General features: G+C 45.1%; 1 protein-coding gene across 2 annotated transcripts in view; it reads right to left on the bottom strand.

The window, feature by feature from the left end:
• AXIN1 (axin 1) overlaps nucleotides 1-25217 on the bottom strand; it is a 186365-nt gene that overhangs the window by 75224 nt on the left and 85924 nt on the right. For both annotated transcript variants that reach the window (XM_054042109.1, XM_054042110.1), the window contains exon 3: nucleotides 24047-24187. In XM_054042109.1, the coding sequence (XP_053898084.1) occupies nucleotides 24047-24187 (141 nt within the window). The remainder of the gene's footprint in view (nucleotides 1-24046; nucleotides 24188-25217) is intronic.

Raw genomic sequence — 25217 nt, forward strand, 5'->3', positions numbered from 1 at the left:
ATTGGTTGCAAATAATGTAATATAAGAAAAACACAAATCTCAGAACACTACCTATACTGCACCAAGTCGGTAACATCATCCAAAGAGCCAAGTGTTTTTCTGAGAGTTATAACATGGAAGTGTTGCTATAACAACAGGCTATTGTGATGGCTTTCATTGTAGGGCATCCTTTTCTTTAATGGTGAATGTTCACGTGGAAAATAAATTTAGAACCACTGTAGTTAAATAAACCAGTTTCATCAATGTGCATTCAAAATGTAGCTCTCTCCAGACAAAATGACAATAGAACTACCGACAATTTTACAGAAGATGCTTTCCATATGGAATCGTTTTATCTATTTCTGTTATAAAGTCAAGGTCTCATAAATACGTAACAGTGGTGAGCTGATGGCTAAACACCAAACACTGTAGAAGAGTACAACTCGTGTATTCTAAGCAGCTTAAACATTCATGGTAAACGCAGCATTATGTTGGAAGGTAGGGTGCTGCTTTTTTTTTTTTTTTTTTTTTTTAAATTCTCTGCAGCACCAGTCCCAGAGGAAAGAGCAGAGTTTTGTTCAGAGCACAGTAGTGAAAGGCTGATAATGGCCTCTAATCTATCCAGCTTCAAACACATGTTCAGCCCTGCTGTGCTGCCTTTGATGTCACTTTAACTAGATTCCCCAGTGCCACCTCTGAACTCAGAACATTCCTTCATTCAATGCACTATGCCAACTCAACCAGAGGAAGCAAATTCAAAAGACAAGCACTTTAATTTTATCCCAACAAACCCTCATTCAGTAGATGGTGAAAGCAATGAAAACCAACACCATACTTTTGTTTTCCTTTTGTCAGGTAACTTTCTTTGAGATATTTTCAATAGCTAGAGAAGTTAAAAAGTAATCCATGATTTTCTTTTGCAGCAACTTTGCTTTTAAGTAACTTTATAAAACTGAGTTGACATGTTTGACTGGATGATCTTTGCTGGTACCAAAAAGAACTGCTGTTGGACTAGGAGGGAGAGCTGCTGAGATGGTTTGTGACTATCTTTTCTTTTTTTTCAGTGATAATTATTTAATGATACATTTCTAATCTGCTCGTCTGGAAACATTGGAGCTTCCGCTCCTTTCAAGACGGACAGGCAGCCACAACCAGTAATGACAGATTCTTTTGTTGGCCTGTAGCCAGTGCTCCCAGGTTATTTTCCTTTTCTCCCAAGTAGATAGCTTCCAAGCCCAATACATTAACTATACACTTGGGATAATTATTCAGGATTTTTAAATTAAAACTGCTAATAAACTTCCAGGATAAGAATTTTAGATCATTTTGGATCACTGGCCATGAGAGAGGCAGGAAGCATATCGGCAGGTAAGATGCCATTTTATGAACCATCACTTCTACCAATGCACAACTATGAATATTTGCCTCGTCAGCCCTCATTCACAGAAGCAAGCAGCGGGGTGGGAACTTCTTAGACATTGCTGCTCCTACAAACCCTTTGGTTAAACGCCCTCAGGTGAGGAAATGGAATCTAGCATGTCATGTTTTCAGGGGTGACCAGAGGACCAAACTGCTACCCTAAACTCAGTTATTCATGTGCAGCTTCTCTTCCTCTCATCCAGGAAACAATGGCTCAAGTGCAGTGACAGCTTTTACCTTGGTTGGGCAAGAACATTGCTCTCCCCTCCATATTTCAGCGGAATGATCTCTCATCCACCTTTGCAATAGTGGCCCTGAACATCCACCTGGCAACATAAGCAACGTATCTACTGGCCTAAATTCAAGTTCTTTCTGGTTAGAAACAGAGCCATACTCCTGACATCTAACAAATGCCTGTCCTTTTCCTTTTCCAGGAAGAGACCTTACAAATGAAACCACTGACTCGGGGCATATCTACACGGCACCTGGAGGCTTAACTCCAGCTTGGGAAGACATATATGCACTAGCTTTGATCAGAGGAAGTGTGCTAAGAATAGCAGTGTAGCCATGGCACCGACATGGGCTAGCCATCCTGGCACAATCATATCCGAGACCCTAGGTACATATACTTGCTGGCCCTTCCTGCTACTCAATCGCGGCAGCTACACGGCTATTTTTAGCGAGTAGCTCAATCAAAGCTAGTGCATGAACGTCTACCCAATGTGGAAATTACACTATAGACAAGCCCACAGATAAACCTGCACACGGGACAAGGCCCAGAGAAGGGAATTACATTCCTTTTTTACTGCGATAAAGGGCTGGGAAGAGCACATTCACTCTTGGTTAGAATTTGTAGGCTTTGCAAAACTGCAAGTCTAAGAAGAATTTAATGAGAGGGTGGTGGTTTGGCATCTATGGGGGCTGGGAGGTCATTCCTTCTGAAGGCAGCAACATGGAAGGAGGCACGGGAAGTACAAGAAGGAAATGAACGGGCTCTGAGGCATGGAGGAGCAAGAGAGGCAAGATGGAAAACAGAAACAGAGAATATCCGACTTGAGGACCAAGACAGAATTAGGTAGGAACTTGCAGAGGAGTTTAAATTTAATATGCTAAAGAACTCCTCCAGCAAAGGGACTCTAACATGGGGCTGATGTGGTCTAATTATAATACAGTGGCTAAGTGTACCCTGTTCCTCTGTGTGCCTACTCCATATAGAGGATAAGGGCCTGCCACCAGTAAATGGAATTACTCCTTTAGTTCAGGTGATGAAGACCTGCAGTTTTGATGCTGACAGTCTTGCTTCCTCCCTGCTGATGACCAAATGGTAGGGGCCACTACATAGTGAACAGTTGAGGAAGATGGCATCAAACTTGCCACTATGCAGAATGTCATCACAAGACAACTGTTTTAAGTGTGGGATTAAAAAAAAAATTAAAACGGTTTCTCATAATCTCCCCCAACAGGCAGCATTCTCACCAACCTTTGCAGAGGAACTGTGAGGGGCAGGGGGCTGGGAGAGAGGTCGAGGGAAGGATCAAGAAAAGAGAACGTTCCATCTCTCAAGTTTCCCCTGCACTCTACTCTGCCCACTCCATCCATGGGCCTCATCCCTTTCACCTGAAGGGACCACCTTTAAGGCTTTATGGCCTTAAAGATGCAGAAATTACTGGATAGGGTTCTCTGGCTTGTAATACACAGGCACAGGAAGTGGTCAGACTAGATTATCGGAATGGCTGCTTCTGGCCTTATTTATGGATCTATGCCAGGACAAGATGAGAAGGGAGTAGAGACTCTTAGTGCAGTACTTAGCAATGACCCACAAAGAGCTAGCTGGTCACATGGCACTGGTTCCTCCTTGTTCCAAGTCACGACATTTTATTAGAAGCTAAATACACTGCAAACCCTTTTCCAAATATGACTTTTCTGTGTAAGCAGATGCTATAGCTGCTACAGGGTTATGTAATCATAATATGTAGGGAAAGTAGGCCACTGATCCTGAACTAAAGGGGACGGGCTCATGGATAAATCTATTAACACCAGGTCCATATCATGGCCTCTCTCCTGAGGTTGCCAGCAAAGGGGCTAATTGTGATACTGGGGTTCCAGTCACTTGCACACTACGAAATGGATTAGGAAAATCAGCTTCTGTTCACTGAACTGCCACCAGATGGCAACACCTTCAGTTGCTACTAACTTCGACCAGAGTGGAACTGATGACCTAAATGTAGAAAATATGGTCTGATTATGATGATGAAGGTCAAGGCTTTGGATGTAAGCAAAAGCTAAGAGATGATCACATGAGAGCCTATTGTCCCTGAAAATTTCAATAGCGAGGGAAATATTATGTGGCACCCAGGAACCTAAACTGAGCTCCAAATTACAAGAATAAAAATCACATAACGCCAAAAAATTATGCTAATGTCATAGACCCCCAAGTTTACACTAGTCTTCAAGCCATAAATTACCAAATCTAAGGTGAACAATTCCCGGCCTGATTTACAGAGGTGTTCAGAACCCAACATTTCAGCTGAGTGCCCAGCACATCTGAAAGTCAGGTCCTCTGTCTTTAATCTTATGCAAAACTTCACTTACTTGACATCAAATTGCCTGTTACAGTAACCCCCTGCTCAGTCAGGGCAGTTTATTGTATACACTTGCCCACTATGTTTTCTAGCACCTTCCTATGAAGCATCTGTTAGTGACCTCTGTTGGAGCCAAGACCCTGGAGTAGCTGAGCCGTTAGCTCTCTTGTGGCAATTATCTATTTCCCTTTCTCACATTTTCCTCTCTGTCAAGCCCGTGGAACTGCTCCTTCAGCTCACGAGGTAGAGGGCATGATTTTGACCCAGGAGTCTGATTTCTGATGCCATATATATTGTGACTGTTATTTAACATTTACATATATGTGGGCCAGCATCTGACCATGCTTGTTTTCTAACACAAAGATACCTCATGCAAGTGTCTTCATGCCCCGTTCAGACACAGTCATTATCAAGTTTACTGCTTGCTGCATGCTGCCACTGTGTTCCTAATATTCCAGAGAATATTACTTCATGAATACTTTGAGGAGGTTTATATTACTGAAGATAAATTCCAATTAGATTATATACCCTGTAGGTGACACAATTAGCACCATTACCAAAGATGTTTCACACATCAAATACCGTGAAAGCTATAAACAGTTCAGCTGAGGAAACCTGAAATGGATATGTATTCCGTAGGTACAAAGGCCTTGGCTACACTTGCAGATGTACAGCGCTGTGAGTTAAACCTGACTTCGTGCAGCTGAGTAGGGAAAGCGCTGCAGTCTGTCCACACTGACAGCTGCCTAGCGCACTGTCGTGGCCACATTTGCGGCAACTGCAGCGCTATTGGGAGCGGTGCATTATGGGCAGCTATCCCACAGAGCACCTTTTCCCATTCTGGCGCCGTGGGTTGTGGGAAGGGGGCGTGAGTGTGGGGGATTCTGGGTCCTGTCCCAATGCCCTGTGATGCATCGCTTCGCATCCCAGAAATCCCTTTGTTTCCATCCACCTTTGGCGCCATCTTTCAACTGTTTCTGTGCAGCGCGATCTGTCTGCGGGAAATGGAGTCCGAACTGCTGAGGCGTATGCTGACGAGTCTCACCAGCACGTCACGTTTGGCTGTCGAACTATTTCTTAAGATCAAAAGTGAGAGTGAGAGTAAGGGTGAGGAGTCCGATGTAACGCGTACGACATAAAATTGCTTGTGGCATTCACGGACATGCTCAGCACCGTGGAACGCTGCTCTTGGTCTCGGGAAACAAGAACCGAGTGGTGGGATCACATCATCATGGAAGTCTGGGATGACGAGCAGTGGCTGCAGAACTTTCGGATGAGAAAAGCCACTTTCATGGGACTGTGTGAGGAGCTCGCCCCCACCCTGCGGCGCAAGGACACGAGATTGAGAGCTGCCTGCCAGTGGAGAAGCGGGTGGCTATTGCAATCTGGAAGCTGGCAACTCCAGACAGCTACCGGTCGGTCGCAAACCAGTTTGGAGTGGGAAAGTCGACCGTTGGAATCGTGTTGATGCAAGTTTGCAAGGCCATTAATCGCATCCTACTCAGAAGAACCGTGACTCTGGGTAATGTGCAGGAAATAGTGGATGGCTTTGCACAAATGGGGTTCCCTAACTGTGGAGGGGCGATAGATGGGACGCACATTTCTATTCTGGCACCACCCCACCTAGGATCCGAGTACGTTAATTGGAAGGGGTATTTCTCCATGGTTCTCCAGGCGCTTGTGGATCACCGTGGGCGTTTCATTGACATTAACATAGGCTGGCCCGGAAAGGTGCATGAAGCACGCATCTTTCGGAACACTTGGCTGTTCAGGAAGATGCAGGCCGGGACTGTTTTCCCAGAGCAGAAGATCATGGTAGGGGAAGTTGAAATGCCCATTGTGATCCTTGGAGATTCCGCTTACCCGTTAATGCCGTGGCTCATGAAACCCTACACAGGGAGTCTTGACAGCAGCAAGGGACGGTTCAACTACAGGCTGAGCCGGTGCCGAATGACTGTGGAGTGTGCCTTTGGCCGTTTAAAGGGCCGCTGGCGATCTCTGTATGGGAAGCTGGACTTGGCCGAAAACAGCATCCCCGCGGTTATATCCGCGTGCTGTGCCCTCCATAATATTTGTGAAGGGAAGGGTGAAAGCTTCACTTAGGCATGGACCTCTGAGGTTCAACACCTGGAGGCTGAATTTGCACAGCCAGAGAGCAGGGCTATTACAGGGGCCCAGCGCGGGGCTGCAAGGATTAGGGATGCTTTGAGGGAGCAATTTGAGGCTGAAAACCAGCAGTGATATCTGGTGCCCTGCACGGGAGTGAAGTGCAATAGTTCCAATCTTTAGGAATCAGTGTCTCCTTAGCAGACAAGCAGACTTGCAGTGCCTGTTTATTTCCTGGGCTAAGGAGTCTTTTACTTTATGCAATAATAAAGAATGTTTTCAAAGCCAAAGAATCCATTTATTGAAAAGAAAAAAAAATTATTTATTGAAAAGAAACAATGGGGTGGAGTGGGGAACAGTACAATCACAGATTCGCGTATGTCCTGTCTGGTGTGCTGTGCAGTGAGTGCTGCACTTCAGGACAGCTATACTGCATGGTGATGGGGGTTGAGTGCAGAGGGTAAGGGTCGTGGTTTTCAGGGCTGCGTGGTGAAGATACTGGTGTTGGAGGCAGCGGGTGGCGTGAAGAACACGGAAGTTGGGGAAAGTCTGTTGCAGGTGACAGTGGGGCACAACGGAAAGAGTTTTGGGACAAGGGCTATGGGGGGGGGGGGTGGCGGCGTTGGCGGTACTACTCCTCTTTCTGCATGGCTACCAGCTCCTGGATAGCATCTGCTTGGCGCTCCAGGATGCTTCCGAGCCTATCAGTGCTTTGCTGCCGGTGCGCTGCGTTTTCCTGGCGGATCCTGCTTTCTCTCTCCCTCCAGTTCTGTGCTTTCTCATTCTCTTTAATAGATTGCCGCATCACTTCTTGCGGCATGTCTTCTTTGCTTTTTCGCAGTCTCTTCCTGAGTCTTTGCAGTCTCTGAGCAGGCGATAAGAGGGACGGCTGAGGTCTCAAGGTTGATGCAGCTGTATAGGCAAAATGCAACATTTAACAGAGGCAGCATTATTTATACCAGACAGAGTAATGATTCCCCCCGCACTTAAGGAGTAGAAAACACACAGCGTCTACACAATAGCATAATTTTCCCGTCGGAAACAGAGCACACATATCCCACGGGAGCCTCAAAATGGTGAGTAAGGGGGACTGATTGTTTCAGGGCTGCACTGTCCTCTGGGTTTCTGTGCCTTGGGGAGAGCCAACAGCTTCAGGGGGCGCCTACACTGAACACTGTCCCAACATTTTCCACAGGAGTTCGCCCTGGACGATATCTCGCTGCTGAGGGTGACCTGGCAAGCAAGGGAGGGTCTTCTTGCAATACGGCTTACGCCCTGGCCCATATGCAGCTTGCCTGTGTGCAGCAATTGTCCCCCCGCTCCTCACGGCACAGTGGCGCGGACACATTAGCCTGGCTGGGACAAGGTCCACAGTGGCTCTTCTGATAAACCTGCGCAAGCGCATTGCACACGTTCTGGATGAGACATTCGAGGAGATTACCGAGGCCGATTACCGTGATGTGATAAACCACATCAATGCACTATTCCACATCTAGGCATGCATGCCTAACCCTCCTCTCCCAAAGAGCCCGCACCGAAAAAATTCCATCCCCAAAAAAACCCAAAACCTGCTTACCGGGAACCTGTTCTTCTGTTTGTCCTCCACCAAGTACTGGCCGCTGCGACTGGCTACCTTCCCTCCTGGCTCGAGAAGAGCTCCTGGCTGCATGGCTCCAGGGATTCTGAGGTGTCTCCATCCGGCCCACCACCATCACTCCCGTTTTCCTCCTCCTCCTCTTCCTCTTCCTCCTCCCCTCCCCACACCGGCTCTGAAGTGTCAATGGTGGTGCTCGGAGTGGAGGTGGGGTTAACCCCAAGTATTGCATCCAGCTCTTTGTAGAATTGGCAGGTCGCGGGGGGAGCACCCGAGCGGCCGTTTGCGTCGCGGGCTTTGCGGTAGGCACTCTGCAGCTCCTTCACTTTAATCCTGCACTGCAGGGCATCCCGGTCATGGCCCCTTTCCAACATGTCCTTTGATACCTTCCAGAAGGTATCGTAATTCCTACGTCTGGAGCGCAGCTGGGACTGGAAAGCTTCCTCCCCCCAAACACTGATGAGGTCCAGCAACTCGCCATTGCTCCATGCTGGGGCTCGCTTGGCGCGTGGAGGCATGGTCACCTGGAAAGACTCGCTGATAGCACTCCACGCCACGCCGGGCTGAGCAAACAGGAAGGGGATTTTTAAAATTCCCGGGGAATGTAAAGGGTCGGTCACATGGCTGGTTACCTGAGGCCAGTGCAGTAGAGTTTGAACTGATATCCTTTCTTTGATAGGATAACGAGCCTTGTGGATAAGGGTGAAGCGGTGGATGTGGTATACCTAGACTTTAGTAAGGCATTTGATACGGTCTCGCATGATATTCTTATCGATAAACTAGGCAAATACAAATTAGATGGGGCTACTATAAGGTGGGTGCATAACTGGCTGGATAATCGTACTCAGAGAGTTGTTATTAATGGTTCCCAATCCTGCTGGAAAGGCGTAACGAGTGGGGTACCGCAGGGGTCTGTTTTGGGACCGGCTCTGTTCAATATCTTCATCAACGACTTAGATATTGGCATAGAAAGTACGCTTATTAAGTTTGCGGATGATACCAAACAGGGAGGGATTGCAACTACTTTGGAGGACAGGGTCATAATTCAAAATGATCTGGACAAATTGGAGAAATGGTCTGAGTTAAACAGGATGAAGTTTAACAAAGACAAATGCAAAGTGCTCCACTTAGGAAGGAAAAATCAATTTCACACATACAGAATGGGAAAAGACTGTCTAGGAAGGAGTACGGCAGAAAGGGATCTAGGGGTTATAGTGGACCACAAGCTAAATATGAGTCAACAGTGTGATGCTGTTGCAAAAAAAGCAAACATGATTCTGGGATGCATTAACAGGTGTGTTGTGAGCAAGACACGAGAAGTCATTCTTCTGCTCTACTCTGCTCTGGTTAGGCCTCAGCTGGAGTATTGTGTCCAGTTCTGGGCGCCGCATTTTAAAAAAGATGTGGAGAAACTGGAAAGGGTCCAAAGAAGAGCAACAAGAATGATTAAAGGTCTTGAGAACATGACCTATGAAGGAAGGCTGAAAGAATTGGATTTGTTTAGTTTGGAAAAGAGAAGACTGAGAGGGGACATGATAGCAGTTTTCAGGTATATAAAAGGGTGTCATAAGGAGGAGGGAGAGAACTTGTTCACCTTAGCCTCTAAGGATAGAACCAGAAACAATGGGTTTAAACTGCAGCAAGGGAGGTCTAGATTGGACATTAGGAAAAAGTTCCTAACTGTCAGGGTGGTTAAACACTGGAACAAATTGCCTAGGGAGATTGTGGAATCTCCGTCTCTGGAGATATTTAAGAGTAGGTTAGATAAATGTCTATTAGGGATGGTCTAGGCAGTATTTGGTCCTGCCATGCGGGCAGGGGACTGGACTCGATGACCTCTCGAGGTCCCTTCCAGTCCTATAATCTATGAAACTATGAATCTATGATGACCAGAGTGGCTAGAACAGGCATTGTGGGATACTGCCGAATAATTCTGGAGGCCATCCACAGCACAGTGGGCGGCCACACTGGCGCCGCAGCGGCAGCGCAATACTCACTATTCCTCTCGGAGAGGTGGAGTACATGCAGTGCTGCAACCACGGAGATACAGCGCTGCAAATGCCTTGCCAGTGTGGACGGGGAGTGAGTTACAGCGCTGGGGGAGCCTTTACAGCGCTGTAACGCGCAAGTGTAGCCAAGGCCAAAGATATACCCTGTATGCTTCACTCCACCATTAGGGGATCATTGATACAATGCATTCAGGCATCAACTTCTGGAATGGCTACTGGTGGCAGATTTCTTTTGCTAATGTGGAATCAGGGTAAATTAAACTCCAGTCTGTACAATGTAATCTCAACACAGATGTCATAAGGAGAATACAATCAAAACTTTGAGGCAAAGCAACAACAAAGTAAGGGACTGCTCCCTTGCAGAACAGATATATGATGAAGAACAATCAACAATTTCACTAAGAACAAGGGTATTGCGGAAAAGCTATATGAATTCTTTGCATCGGTCTTCACTGCAGAGGCTGTGAAGAAGATTCTCACACATAAGCCAATCTTTTTAGGTGACAAATCTGAGGAACTGTCCTAGATTGAGGTAATTAGAGGAGGTTTTGGAACAAACTGATACATTAAACAGTGTAAGTCGCTAGATCCCGATGGGATTCACCCAAGAGTTCTGAAGGAACTCAAACATGAAACTGCAGAACTGCTAACTGGTATGTGACCTACTGCTTAAATCAGCCTCTGTACCAGACAACAGGTAGGCAGCTAACACCAATTTTTGAAAAAGGGTCTCAGTGACAGGCCCGTAAGTCTTGTTTCAGTACCGGGCAAAATGGTTGCAACAAGAGTAAAGTAAAGAATTATCAGACACATAGATGAACACTATATGTTGAGGAAAAGTCAACAGCTTCTATAAAGGGAAATCATGCCTCACCAATCTGTTAAAATTCTTTGAGGCAGTGAACAAACATGTGGACAAGCGTGACCCAGTGGATATAGTGTATTTGGAATTCAGAAAGCCTTTGACAAGGTCCCTCACCAAAAGGCTGTTAAGCAAAGTAAGCAGGATAAGAGGAAAGGTCCTTTCATGGATCGGTAACTGGTTAAAAGAAGGGAAATAAAGGGTAGGACTAAAAGGTCACAATGAAGAGAGGTAAATATTGGGATCCCAAAAGGAGCTGTGCTGGGATCTGTGTTGTTCAACATATAAATAAATGATCAGGAAAAAGGGCTAAAGAGTGAGGTGTCAAAGCTTGCAGATGATACAACCTGGAAAGGATGTTATTTACCCCTTCACATAATGCAGGAACCACGGGGTCACCCAATAAAATCAATAGGCAGCAGGTTTAAAACAAACATGAGGAAGTACTTTTTCATGCAATGCACAGCCAACCTGTGGAATCTGTAGCCAGGGTTAAATTGTTGTGAAGGCCAAAACTATAGCGGGGTTCCGAAAAATTAGTAAGTTCAAGGACAATAGGTCAATCGATGGCTATTAACCAAAATGGTCAGGGATGCAACCCCTTACTCTGGGCGTCCCTAAACTTCTGACGGCCAGAAGCTGGGATTGGATGACAGGGGATGGATCACTTGATGATTGCCTGTTCTGTTCATTCCCTCTGAAGCATCTGTTACTGGCCACTGTCAGAAGACAGGATACTGAGTTAGATGGACCATTGGTCTGACCCAGTATAGCCATTCTTACGCTCTTAGATGTAACAGTCCTCTCCTCTGTGTTACACAAGCAGACACCATGCCAGACAACTGCACAGCAGCTTGTGGATTTGCTGCAAAGACACAACGGAGGCCACATCAACTGGTGAGCTCCCATGTTGTGGTTTATGATTCTATGAAGAGGAGAAAGGGCTCTCAGGGAAGATGTAAAACTCTTCATGTGAAGTCTTTATTAAACAGGCCCAAACCAAGGCTATCACAATAACCAGGTTAGGAGCTTGCCCATCTCACAGATCAATACTGGCCATACTGCTGCTCAGAGTAGTTTAAGGGGCAAGCGCAAGAGAAGCCAATGGGGAAGAATCTTAACTTCAATGGCCTCTGCCTATTGCCAGGTCTATTGCTAGCTATTATCTTTACATGATGCCTCCTCTGCACCTACTTGCCACATCAAACAGCTAAAACAACACAGCTACTGGTCAGCTTATAAAAGCAATTTTGAGTAGAAAGGTCTGAAGCTGTTTTGCCTAGAAGGACATAGGAATTCATATGACAAAGGTGAGCTAAAAAGCCATCAGCAGTGCTGCATCCATTTGGGAGCAATGCATTTACAGCCACGTGAAAGGGAACTCCCTAAAAGAAGCAAAAAGACTGCAGAAGTATGTGTTATACATACAGTAAGCACATCCCAGCACAGCACAAGAATATTTGACAAAGTCTGCAATTACATCCTATTGAAAGATGGTCAGCAGCGACGGGGTTTGTACTAAGAGATCATGGGCAAAAATTTCAAAGCACCATAATACTACTACTACTTAACTCAGAAGGCTAAATCTAGTAAAATGATACTGCTTTTTGACAGTTTCCTATAACTGGATTGTGTGTGCGGTCGGTGAGGGGAAAGCATACACAGGGGTTTCCGGAATGGTCTTCCATGATTGTTCCTTAGACTATCAAAGCTTACAACTGAGTTGTGGACAACTGGCTGACACTACTCAAGATTTTGTCTTGCACTAGGTGTTGTTCTCCCTGACTGCACACTTCTATGAGCTTGTTTTTAGCACTCTGGGGCTCTCTTGGATTATCCCAGGCATACATTCTCCATTGGGATCCAGTGCTGTGTAGATTTCTATCCAAGCATTACACCCAGTTTAGTTATTGCCTTCAATAAGATGTTAGATTTCTCGATTAGAGCACTTGATTAATACTATAAATTGCAGTGCACTACAAATCTCCCCAATCACCAACTGAGTTTTTCACTGCAGAGTTTTGTTTAGGGTACGCCAGAATTCAAAGTACTCATACATGGAAGTCAAGTAGCAGAAGCCCCTTTTTCAGAGGCTGCTTTCGGTTGAGTTTCATTTTTGGCTGTCTTTAGCAATTCAGCAGAAACTCCTTTGAAACTCAGAAGGTATATAGCTTCAGGAATTCCATATAAAAGGTAACCATAGCCAGCAAGACTTTGGAACTACATAATGAAAAACAAATGTTAAATCTATATTGAGTATTTTGTAAGCCAAAGGTCAAAATTTTGTCTCTGTAGTTCACAGTGTTTGGGATAATAATGCATGCAGCCCAATCTGAAGAATACTAATTGAATGAAAACATTTTAAATCCACGTAGTCACATCAGTTTATTTAAAATGAGCCATAGCAATTATACTAGTTACTAACATGGAATGTAGCAAGGACCAAGTCTTGATAGCAATTAAAATCCTGAAACTCAGCGTTAGCATGTCATAACAGTCACAGAAGGGATGCATACACTGAAAGAAAAGGGGAATGGGAAGTCAAGAAAACACAGGATGGTTAAATGGGAAGAGATTACTCAAATATAAAAAAAAATCCATCCAGCAGATGGAACACATTGTGGCAGCTAAAATAGAAATTAGAAGGGCTAAGAGAGAACTTGAAGAGCAAATAATCAAGGACATAAAACATATATGCTTTAAAACAAGCATGCTGAAAGTAGGAAACCAGTGAGAGTCGGTAGGACAGCTACACTATCAGAGAGTAAACAGAAGCAATAAGGAGGTGAGAATACTGCCAAGAATTTTTCCCTCACTCTTCTCCACTGAGCACGAAGGAGCAATATGGCACCTGCTCTTTGCAGATAGTGCAAATCAGATTAGGGTTGGAAGAGACTTTAGGAGGTCATCTAGTCCAACCTCCTGCTCAAAGCAGGGCCAACACCAACTAAATCATCCCAGCCAGGACTTTGTCAAGCCAGGCCTTAAAAACCTCTAAAGATGGAGATTCCACCACCTCCCTAGGTAACTCATTCCAGTGCTTCACCACCCTCCTAGTGAAATAGTTTTTCCTAATATCCTACCTAGACCTCCCCCACTGCAACTTGAGACCATTGCTTCTTGTTCTGTCATCTGCCACCACTGAGAACAGCCTAGCTCCATCCTCTTTGGAACCCCCCTTCAGGTAGTTGAAGGCTGCCATCAAATCCCCCCTCACTCTTCTCTTCTGCAGACTAAATAAGCCCAGTTCCCTCAACCTTTCCTCATAAGCCATGTGTTCCAGTCCCCTAATCATTTTTGATGTCCTCCGCTGGACTCTCTCCAATTTGTCCATATCCTTTCTGTACTGGGGGGCTCAAAACTAGACACAGTACTCCAGATGTGGCCTCACCAATGCCAAATAGAGGGGAATAATCACTTCCCTTGATCTGCTGGCAATGCTCCTACTAATGCAGTCCAACATGCCGTTAGCTTTCTTGGCAACAAGGGCACACTATTGACTCGTATCCAACTTCTCATCCACTGTAATCCCCAGGTCCTTTTCTGCAGAACTGCTGCTTAGCCAGTCAGTCCCCAGCCAGTATTAGTGCATGGGATTCTTCCATCCTAAGTGCAGGATTCTGCACTTGTCCTTGTTGAACCTCATCAGATTTCTTTTGGCCCAATCCTCCCATTTGTCTAGGTCCCCCTAAACCTTATCCCTACCCTTCAGTGTATCTACCTCTCCCCCCAGCTTAATGTCATCCATGAACTTCCCGAGGGTGCAATCCATCCCATCATCCAGATCATTAATGAAGATATTGAACAAAACTGGCCCCAGGACCGACCCCTGGGGCACTCCGCTCAATACCGGCTGCCAACTAGACATCAAGCTGTTGATTACTACCCTTTGAGCCTGACAATCTAGCCAGCTTTCTATCCACCTTATAGTTCATTCATCCAATCCATACTTTTTTAACTTGCTGGCAAGAATACTGTGGGAGACTGTAAAAAAAGCTTTGCTAAAGTCAAGATATATCATGTCCACTGCTTTCCCCATATCCACAGAGCCAGTTATCTCATCATAGAAGGCAATCAGGTTGGTCAGGCATGACTTGCCCTTGGTGAATCCATGATGACTATTCCCGATCACCTTCCTCTCCTCCAAGTGCTTCAAAATGGATTCCTTGAGGACCTGCTCCATGATTTTTCCGGGGACTGGGATGAGGCTGACCGGTCTGTAATTCCCCAGATTCTCCTTCTTCCCTTTTTTAAAGATGGGTACCATATTTGCCTTTTTCCAGTCGCTCGGGACCCTCCCCCAATCGAGTTTTCAAAGATAATGGCCAATGGCTCTGCAATCACATCAGCCAACTCCCTCATTACCCTCGGATGCATTAGATCCAGCCCCATGGGCTTGTGCACGTCCAGCTTTTCTAAATAGTCCTTAACCTGTTCTTTCACCATTGAGGGCTGCTCACCTCCTCCTCATACTGTGCTGCCCACTGCAGCAGTCTGGAAGCTGACCTTGTCTGTGAAGACCGAGGCAGAAAAAAGCATTGAGTACCTCAGCTTTTTCCACATCATGTGTCACTAGGTTGCCTCTCCCATTGGGGTCCCACACTTTCCCTGATCATCTTGTTGCTAATATACTTGTAGAAACCTTTCTTGTTACCCTTCACATCCCTTGTTAGCTGCAATTCCAGTTGTGCTTTGGCCAAATGAGGTGCTGTTGGAAATGGAGGTATCAAGAGAGGAGGATTTGCACCAAACTTATCCCTTAAGAGAGTCGCTCTCAACCTATTCCATAGTGGGACCACCAAAGGACCTCCTCCCTCATTTAGCAATATGGGAAGGGGAAGGTTGTGGCATGTTTGTGACTGCCAGGTTGAGAACTCAGGACATATCCCATTTCTGGACAGATGCATTCAAAGTAAGCCAGTACTGATCACTGCTATATTTAAGAAAGGGCAGAGACAAATTTGGCGATGAAAATCTTTGTGTATCTGAGCTCAGACACTTGATTCAAAACTCTGCCATATGAAAGCCAGCAAACTTCAATGTGGAAGAGGACTGCAAATGTGTTACTCTGTGCAGTAACTGCAGTTCTTTGAGATGTGTGTCCCTATACACTCCACTTCAGGCACGCATGCACCTCTCAAGCTCTTGATCAGAGATTTTCAGTTAGCCATGTTGGTTTGGACTGCACATGCACCCTATGCCTCCTCATGCTGGACACCAAGAATATATAGTGGTGTGTGGGCAAACCACTCTGAGGTTATTTCTCCACCCAAAAGTCTGATAGAGAACAGTCTGATGCAGAGGGGCTGGAGGGTGGGTAGTGCAGCACCCATGAGGGCATACATCTCGAAGAACTACAATTACTGCACAAAGTGAGTAACTGCCTCTTCTTCTTCATGCAGTGTCCCTCTGGCTGCTCCAGTTCAGGTGACTTCCAAGCAGCATCCCCAGAGGAAGAAGGGAGCTTTGGAACTGAATCTAGAACTGAAGACAGTACTGCAGAACCAAGTGCTACATTGGATTTGGCGGCATGGATTAAAGTGTAATGTTTTGAAAATGTATGTTCCGAGGCCCATGTAGTGGTCCTATACATTTCAGATACCGGCATATTCTTAACTAATGCCATAGATGTGGCTTTAGATCTGGTTGAATCCGCTATCACACTTTGGGGGGATGAACGCCATGCAGCATCATAACACATGATATAATACATCCAGATATTCATCTCAACAGTCTCTGAGCAGAGATTGGAGACCCCTTAGATCTATACTGAAGATTAAAAGTCTAGTTGATTTTCAAAATCGCATGGTCCTATCTAAGTAGAAAGCCAACACCCTTCTAATATCCTGGCTATAAAAATAGGATTCCTGCAGAGACCTATGTAACTTTGGGGGGGGGGGCGGGGAACGAACAACCAGGTAGATGAATGGATTGGTTAAGGTGGAACTCTCACAGAACCTTCAGCACAAATTTAGGGTGTGGACGTAATGATACTTTGTCCTTGAAGAATACTGTTAAGGGGGAAATTTGCCATCAAGGCTGCAATCTCCCCGACCCTACGGGCTGACATGGTGGCTACTAATGAGGCTGTCATCTTAAATAAATGGAGCAGAGGAAAGGTTGCCATAGGTTCAAATGGAGGTCTCATAAGGTAACTAAGTATCAACCTGAGGTACCAGGTTGGGATGGGGTCTCTAATCTGGAGTTCGAGATCCTCTAAACCCTTAAACCTAGAGTATACCAGGAGAGGAAAAATGGAGAATCCTTCTCCTGGAGGATGAAAGGGTGATATTGCAGCCAAATGGATCATGATCAAACTAACCAATAACCCCATTTTTTTCAGATCAACAAGGAATCCAGGATGAGTGAAAGGGGCACAGATTCTGGCAGTGGCTACAAGAATCTTTTCCATTTTGGCAGGTAAGTAGTACTGGTTGACCTCTTCCTACTATTCAGGAATACATTTTGTACTTCTGTGGAGCAGGAGGATTCTAACCCCTTGAACCATCACGGAACCAAGCACTGAGGCATCCTGGGAGAGGAGAGAAGAAGTTGGGTGTTCGAGCAGTGGTTGGACACACAGTTGAAGCAGGTACGGGTACCAAGCTTTTCTCAGCCAGATTGGCACTCTAAGGATAATTCAGCCCTGACCAGCCTGATTTTGTTCATCACCCTTACTACCAGCAGCACTGGGGAAAACATACAGAACAGACCCTTCTTCCAAGATTGAAGAAAGGTTCTCCCAAGGAGTGGTGACCCAGACCCGTTCTTGAGCAGAAAAAAGGGCACTTTCTGTTTCTGGAGGTGGCCAAGAGACACCTCCCCACCCCCGGCAGTCCTCATTTTGGAATATACTGTGGAGAACTTGAGCATCTAGCTTTCATTCGTAGTCCTGTGAGAACTGTCTGCTGAGGACGTTGGTTGAGGTGTTCTGAATATCTGGAAGTAGACTGTTGCAATTTTGAACTTATGAACTATGAACCAGTTCCTTATCTTCCTGGGTTTGGCACACAGGGAGGGGGATCTTGCTTATCCCTGCTTGTTGATCTAGAACATACAGGATATGTTGTCCATCAGGACCCTGATTGATTTGCCCCTGACGAGGGGCTGGAAATGAAGGCAAGCATTCCTGACAGCCCTGAGCTCCAAGATAGATGTAGGAGCTGCCTTTGAGTAGCAAGTCATTGAGGTACGGGAAGACTAGGATCACTTCTTGTCAGACATAAGCAGCCATTACTGCCAGGACCTTTGAGAACACCGTTGGGGCTAAGGAAAGGCCAAAGGGAAGCAATTGGAACTGGAAATAATCCTGGCCTATAGTGAAACATAGGAATTTCCTGTGCAATGGGTGAATCATTATATTGGAAATAGGCGTCTTGTAGATCAAGGGCTGAAAACCATTCCCCTTTCTCCAGTGAAGCAATTATGTCTGCTAGAGTCACTATCCTGAACTTCTGAGACTTTACAAACATTTTAGAAGTCTTAGATCTAAGATCAGTTTCCACCCTTTGTTCTTTTCTGGCACAAAGAAATACTTGGAGTAAAACCTCATGCCGGTATTAGGAGGAAGGACCGATTCTATTGCTCCTAAAGGAGAGAGTTCACTTCTTGTCTCAGTGAAAGCTTGTGAGAGGGGTCCCTGAATAAGGACAGGGAATGGGGGTAGAAGGGAAGGAGTGATATAAAACTGATAGTATAGCCCGATGTTGTGATCTATATGACCCACTTGTCTGTAGTGATTCACCTCCAAGCATGTTGGAAATGGGAAAGATGGTCTCCAAAGGTGGGAAGGTGGGCCAATGGGTGCAGCTGTAAAGCCAGGGGTGTGGGAGGATTTGAATCCATGACCAACCCATCAAAATTTGCTTTGAAGATGGCTAGATGCTTGTGTTTGTGGAGGGCAGCTGGGTGGCCCTCTTTCTCTGAAATCTATGTATTTCCGGGGGCGGATGGGGGTTTCAGAGTGTCACATCCAGAAAAGTGAGCAGGATGTGATTTCTGGGCAGTCTGACCTACTAAACATTTTCTTATTTATAGGTGTAGCTATGCCCAGGAATTGTAAAGTAGCCCTAGAATCCTTCAGTGTGTGCAAGAACTCATCCGTGATCTCCAAGGAAAGTTTACAACCATCGAAAGGGAGGTCCTCAACAGTGTTCTGTACTTCAACCAAAAGCTGAAGTCATGATGCCCTGCGCATAACCACCGCCGTGGAAATGGACCTGGCAACAGCATCCAGAGCCTCGAAGAGCAGTTCTGGCTTGGCACTCAGAGGTGATGGACTGGAATTGCTCCCTATGCTCCTATAGCAGATGTTCAATAAAGGCCGTGAATCTGTTACCATTCGTAAAATCGTATTTGGCCATGAGCGCCTGATATTGCAGGGTTTCTGATGAAGAGGACTTTCGTCCAAAGAGATCATCTTTTCTGGTCTTTGTCCAAGGGATGGACAGCACAGTGCTGTCTACCCCTCCTACTTACCACATCCACATCCTGCAGGGAGTTAGACTAGTGGTTCTCAAACTTTTTTTTTTTACTGGTGACCCCTTTCACATCACAAGCTCTGAGTGCGACCTCCCCTAATAAATTAAAAACACTTTTTTACATATTTAACACCCTTATAAATGCTAGAGGCAAATCGGGATTTGGGGTGGAGGTTGACAGCTCGCGACCCCCATGTAATAACCTCGCGACCCCCTGAGGGGTCCTGACCCCCAGTTTGAGAATCCCTGAGTTAGACTCTCCCAACCAATGGATACACAGAGTGGCCATCGCTCACAGGGACAGCCGCTCGGTAGGAGAGGCAGAGTTTGAAACCTGGGTAGCCAGGCATGCCCTGCCAGGAAAAGTAAGTCTCCCAGAGTGGAGAGAGAGGAGAAAAGTGATTATAATTATACTAACAACTAACTATACTAACTGATCTTAACAACTATAGAAAAATAGAAAGCCGAGGACTCCTCAAAGGCTACGGCTCTGTCTCAGGCTGTGGCAGTTGAGAAGGAACAGAGGGTGGTTCACCTCAATATCCCTATATAGCCTTGGTCTCCAACCTGAGAAGGCACAGGGCAGGCCGAATGGACACTACTAAATGAGAATCTCCTCTCAAAGGCTTGAGAGGCGCACACACACCATGAAGTGGAACACCCATAGGGACACTATTCAAAGAAGAGTGCTCTTTTCTTCTCATCAGATAGTCCATTAGGCTCACCTATAATAAGGTTCACAACTTTCACAGCTTCAGCAAGTTCCTCTTTCAGTCACACTGGCAATCTCTTTGCCACAAAAGCTTCCCACTGAGTTGAACGACGAATCCAAACAGCTTGGGGTGCAATAGGTTGGATTCTAAGCACAAGGCCACAGTATTTTCTTGTCACAGCTCAGGCATCAGCACAGTGTTGCCGATCCAACCCTACCGCAAGATCTGACTGTTGAAAAGCTTCTAAATTTTTCCCCCCTGTAGCATACACCATCCGGGGAAAGCAAAACAGGCAGACCTCATGCATGGCTCTTTCCCACTTATACTGTAGTAATGTTAAAAGTTGGGCAGAAGATACCACACATCTGTAGTTTCATTAGTTGTATTGAAAGAAATTGTTCTCCTGTACCCTCAAACAGTTGTTCCTATACATCTGCAGCCATGGTGTGAATCCATTGTCTCACCGTATCACAGGGGAGGGGAACTGCTTTGATGCAACTGGCAGCATCAGATCCCAACAGAACATTAATGACACCCAAGACATAAGGTGAAATCAGTACTTCCTCCAAGAGGTTCAGCAGTTTTCAGCATTCATAGTGACACCAAGCAACTGCTCAGAGGACTTTAATGTTTACAGTATTGCTATTTACTGAATGAATGTCCGATTTCATAAACCCTCTTTTGCTTGAGAATTCCAGGGGTTTCTTTTCTAAGATGGAGGCTTTGCATTACTAATACAAAAAAAGCATAAAAACAATGTTTTGAAAAATGCTTTTACTCTTCTTTATCCATTACCGAGAAGCAAATGAAAGCACAAGCCCATTTTTTTATTTTATTTTATTTTACAGATCACCTTTCAGGGAATTAAGTGGTCTGAGGTGAGGGTGAGAGGTAAAGTTCCCTCATGAGGTTAGAAACTGGAAGAGACAAAAAAAGACTTAGAATTTTCTGCAGGGAAGGAGTATAACAGTGTAGTGGATGTGGTTAAACTATCTGAACAAGGACTGGCATAATTTACTAATTTAGAATAATCTCAAAGAGGGTGAGCACAGCAAGGTGGCAAAATTAGAAGGGAAGATTATACAGGTTATTTATTTAGGTTAATCAAGACTAAACTATATTGAAGAACTCATAAGAACCTAAAGTGAAGCTAGGTGATGAGGTAATATAATGGCAATTGATATTTAACATCAACAAGTGCATGGTAATACATATTTGGAGAAAAAAATTGAAAGCTCTTTAAAACACTGATGGTTTCCAAGTTCACTTTAACCACTCAGAAAATAGAAGTCTGTGGTTTCGAACAATTTCTTCCAGGGGTTTTAGAAGTGAGGAAAACGGGGGATTGGAATGAGCCCTGCAAGTTTTACCTATGAACATGGTGGATTGTCCTTCACCTGGAGACTTTAAATCAACATGGGATGTCTTCTTCTAAAAAATCTGCTCTAGCTCAACCGTGAATGACAGGCTTGATGCAGGAACTGCTGGGAGCAGTTCTCTGGCCTGTGGGATGCAGGAAGTCAGACAGAATGATCATAATGTCTGGACTTAAAAACTATATATATAACTCAGGGACACAAGGTACAGTCCTTCCCACAATGGACTGGAAGGCTAACTCATTCTCCTCGCCAGAAATTGACCCTTTAGGCAGTCCATGCATCAGACACCTGCCTGAAGGCACTTGCTTAGATACAGGTTTCCTTTCAGTCACTGTCATAGATCCCACAGTTATGATTGGACTGCTCAAGCGGTCAGTCCTGTAAGAATGCACATCTATTTGCTCCCAGTCTCTTAGGCTGTCCATGCAGATTTGTTCACTGAGCCGACACTACTGAAGAAATACTCATGTTTCCCAGCCTGGAATTCTCTTTATTCGTGCATTTCTCCTCTCTGTTTTGTGTACTGAAAGATTACACTCAAAACTAGAACCCAGTTGCCTCGCCGCTCACCTTTCATTCAGTCTTAGTCATCTGGAATTAATGTAAAGTTGAATGCTTCCCTCTCCTTGAGCTGACTTGGCCATACTGATATCTGTCTGACATTCCACCCACCAAAGCAGCTTTCGTAAGACATAAAGGTCTCAATCCTCCAATTCACCACCTTCCACTCATCCTCTGAACAGTGTCAGGCATTTGGTAAGAAGATTGTTGCAACAGACACCTTTCAGGGTCCCTCCATTTCATTCGAATGATGAATTGGAATGACAGCTTGCACATGCCCAATGTTCCTTCCCCCGGTCTGTTACTGTACAACCAGTTCTCTTTTGTAACCTACACTCACATGTTGTTTTGCATGGTCTGTAGCTTTATCTATGTATTCTCAGTCATCATGTTTATTCAGATTTTTTCTCTCTAGCAATTCAGGAGACACTTTCCTATTGACAGAATCCCAGAAGCCATTTATGGAAAAGGATACTTCAAAAACTTAAACCAGTATTCTGGCTACTTTACCCTCTCCTCCCTTTGCACAGTATGCCAAATCACAGCTTTTAAAGCCATTGTTTCCTGTTGGAGACTCAGCACATTTTATTAGAACAAGATTTTTTTACTTTCCTTATTAGGAGAGGAGAAAGGTAGAGGTTTTCCTTATTGGGGGTTAGGGACTTCAGAATTCCTTTGTATTACATTCCTCTTCTAGTGCACCAGACAACAAACACACTCATCTCTAATCCCCCTCTTCCTTACTCTCTCTTACCCTACTTCACTCAATTTAAAAAGTGTATCTGAAAGTAGAGGATTTATTTGCAGTTTGCCACACACTTTTAGCCCTTGTTAACAAGCTTTTCTCTAAGGCCTCATCTACACTACACAGTTTTGTTGACAAAAGTCTGAAAAGCTTAGTTTTATCAGTATAATAAAGTAAGGCTCTTGAAATATCTAGCGTGTGAATATCCTCTCCTTTTGCCCCTCCAGACCCATGAACATGATACAGTTCTGCGGTGACCTAGAAGTATCCTCACACCTTCTTGTCAAACTGTCTTAAATGGGCTATCTTGATTATCACTACAAAAGTTTTTTTTCTCCTGCTGACAATAGCTCATCTTAATTAATTAACTTCTCAGAGTTGGTAGGGGAACTCCCACCTTTTCATGTTCTCTGTATGTACAGTATATCTATCTCCTCACTATATGTTCCATTCTATGCATCCGATGAAGTGGGCTGTAGCCCACGAAAGCTTATGCTCAAATAAATTTGTTAGTCTCTAAGGTGCCACAAGTACGCCTGTTCTTTTTGTGGATACAGACTAACACGGCTGCAACTCTGAAACATGTAACACAATGTCATTTTCTACTGACACTTTGATGACTGGAATGAGAACACATGAATAAAGATGACCCAGTATCAATCAAATGGCCTGGGTGTGGAGTAAGTACCAGCTATGTATCTACATGAGCACTTCACAATCTTTAATGCATCTATCCTCCCAACCCTCCTGGGGGGGAGGGCAGGGCTATCACCCCCATTTTACAGATGGGGAAACTAAGGCACAGAGCAGCTAAGCAACTTGCCCAGGAGGTCTGTGGTGGAACAGGGACTGGAACCCAGATTTCCCATGTCCCAGGCTAGTACCCTAACCGCTTTTGCACGATCCTTCCTCCCTCTCGTGAGCCAAAATGTAAATGAGTGTAATTAAACATGGAAGGTATGATTACAGATAAATGAATTCCCTCCAAGCTTCAGGCATAAAGCCCAAGAAGTTCCCTGAACTGTACTCCAGTGATCACTGGGTGACACTCCGGTGCCATTATCTCGGTAATCAGATGTCTAAAAGGATTGTGTTTTCGATAAACCTGGGAAACTTCAGAAGATAAATCAAGTGGCAAACAGTGTAGCTGGAAGCCTGTTTGATTCAGTCCAGAAGGGGAGCAGTTTACCAGAAGCTAATCTCTGTTTTTACTTCGCAAACCCACCTGCAGTCGCTGGCTGTTAAAACCAGAAACACCTGCTGGTCATTATTTGGTTTAGATTACAAACATTCCCAGTCCATCAGACCAGAATAGTCCATGTCTCAACAGGTAACAACAAAGCAATACATCTAAAAAGGAAACCGTAACAGGAATGCATTGGAGCTAGATTGGTCACATGTCTGGTATATCCCATGTCAGCTACTTAACAGTTAGATATTCCTCCCCAGAATGATTCATCCCAACATCTAGGGCACTGACCTCTTTACACAGCCAAAGCCACAGGCTGGAATCTGAGAAATTAAATCTGCAGTCAATTCCAGCGGCCAGGAAATAGATACACAATGTCTCCTTTACTCCATGTCATGCTCAGTCCCCTGCCCAGGTAAGTTACTTACACACTGCTGTCTGTCAACGACATGGTGTCTGCATCACTAGACATGCTCTGCTGCTCACTGTCATTCGCACTGGTGGCTGGTGCCAGAGCATACCCTGTGTTGACATAGTAAGGGTTAACTGGCTCTCTCCACGGCCCATGCCTGAAAAAAATAAAATACAGTACAATTCAGATGACAATCTTAATTTCTGCTATTCCCACAGTCTGAACCAGCAAGAATCTGCAGCTATTTTATAGGTTTTCTTCATATTAAATACAATAAAGGATCTTGTAGTAATGGCGGCAGAGATAGCAATGAGAGGTGAGCTGCAAAGAACATAGGTTAATAAGTAGAAACAAGGAACAGGCACAGACATTATGATGGTATAATCAGACGACACTACAATACTTCACTGTACAGCTCTAGGCTAGACTGGATGTAGGGCTATGTATCACAAGAGCTTGACTGTAACCGTGCGGCACAGCAGGTAAATGAAAGAAGAGTCATATTTAATGCAATATTGTATATTGCCTCTTTCATCCCCTCTTTCATTGCCCTCTTTCACCAACAATAGGAACGTCTAAGGGCACGTCTTCACTGGCAATGTTAAAGCGCTGCCTTGGCTTGTGTAGTTGCAGCATAGCTCTAAAAAAACCACCTCCATGAGGGGAATAGCTACCAGTGCTGGTGCACTGGCTACACTGGCACGTTACAGCACTGAAACTTGCAGCGCTCAGGGGGGTGTTTTTTCACCCCCCTGAGCGAGAAAGTTGCAGCATTGTAAAGTGCCAGTGTAGACAAGACCTTAGACTGTGTCCCATCTACAGAGAAGAACACTGATGGGCAGCCATTCCCAGGGTAGATGGCAGCAGCCAGCCTACACAGAAATCTTTGGAGGCACACAAGGGCAAAAACCTACTCTAATAATGTGCCACAGAACCTTTAGCATCCTCACTAGATCTCTGGGTCACCCGCACATTGGGTGGAGGAGGTGTAGCATTCCCATCCATACCCCTCTGACTGTCTAGTAAATCCCCTTTCCATTTAGTCCCACATGCCAGTTCCATTGGACCTAGGCATGAACATGGATTTGGCCCTTTGTCCAGTGATGTTCCACACTGTGTGGGTATGTCTACACAACTGCTGGGAGCAGGTCTCACAGCCTGGGTCAACAGACTTGTGTTAGTGGGGC

The sequence above is a fragment of the Malaclemys terrapin genome, chromosome 10 (assembly GCF_027887155.1).
Source record: "Malaclemys terrapin pileata isolate rMalTer1 chromosome 10, rMalTer1.hap1, whole genome shotgun sequence".
NCBI classification, from domain to species: domain Eukaryota; kingdom Metazoa; phylum Chordata; order Testudines; family Emydidae; genus Malaclemys; species Malaclemys terrapin.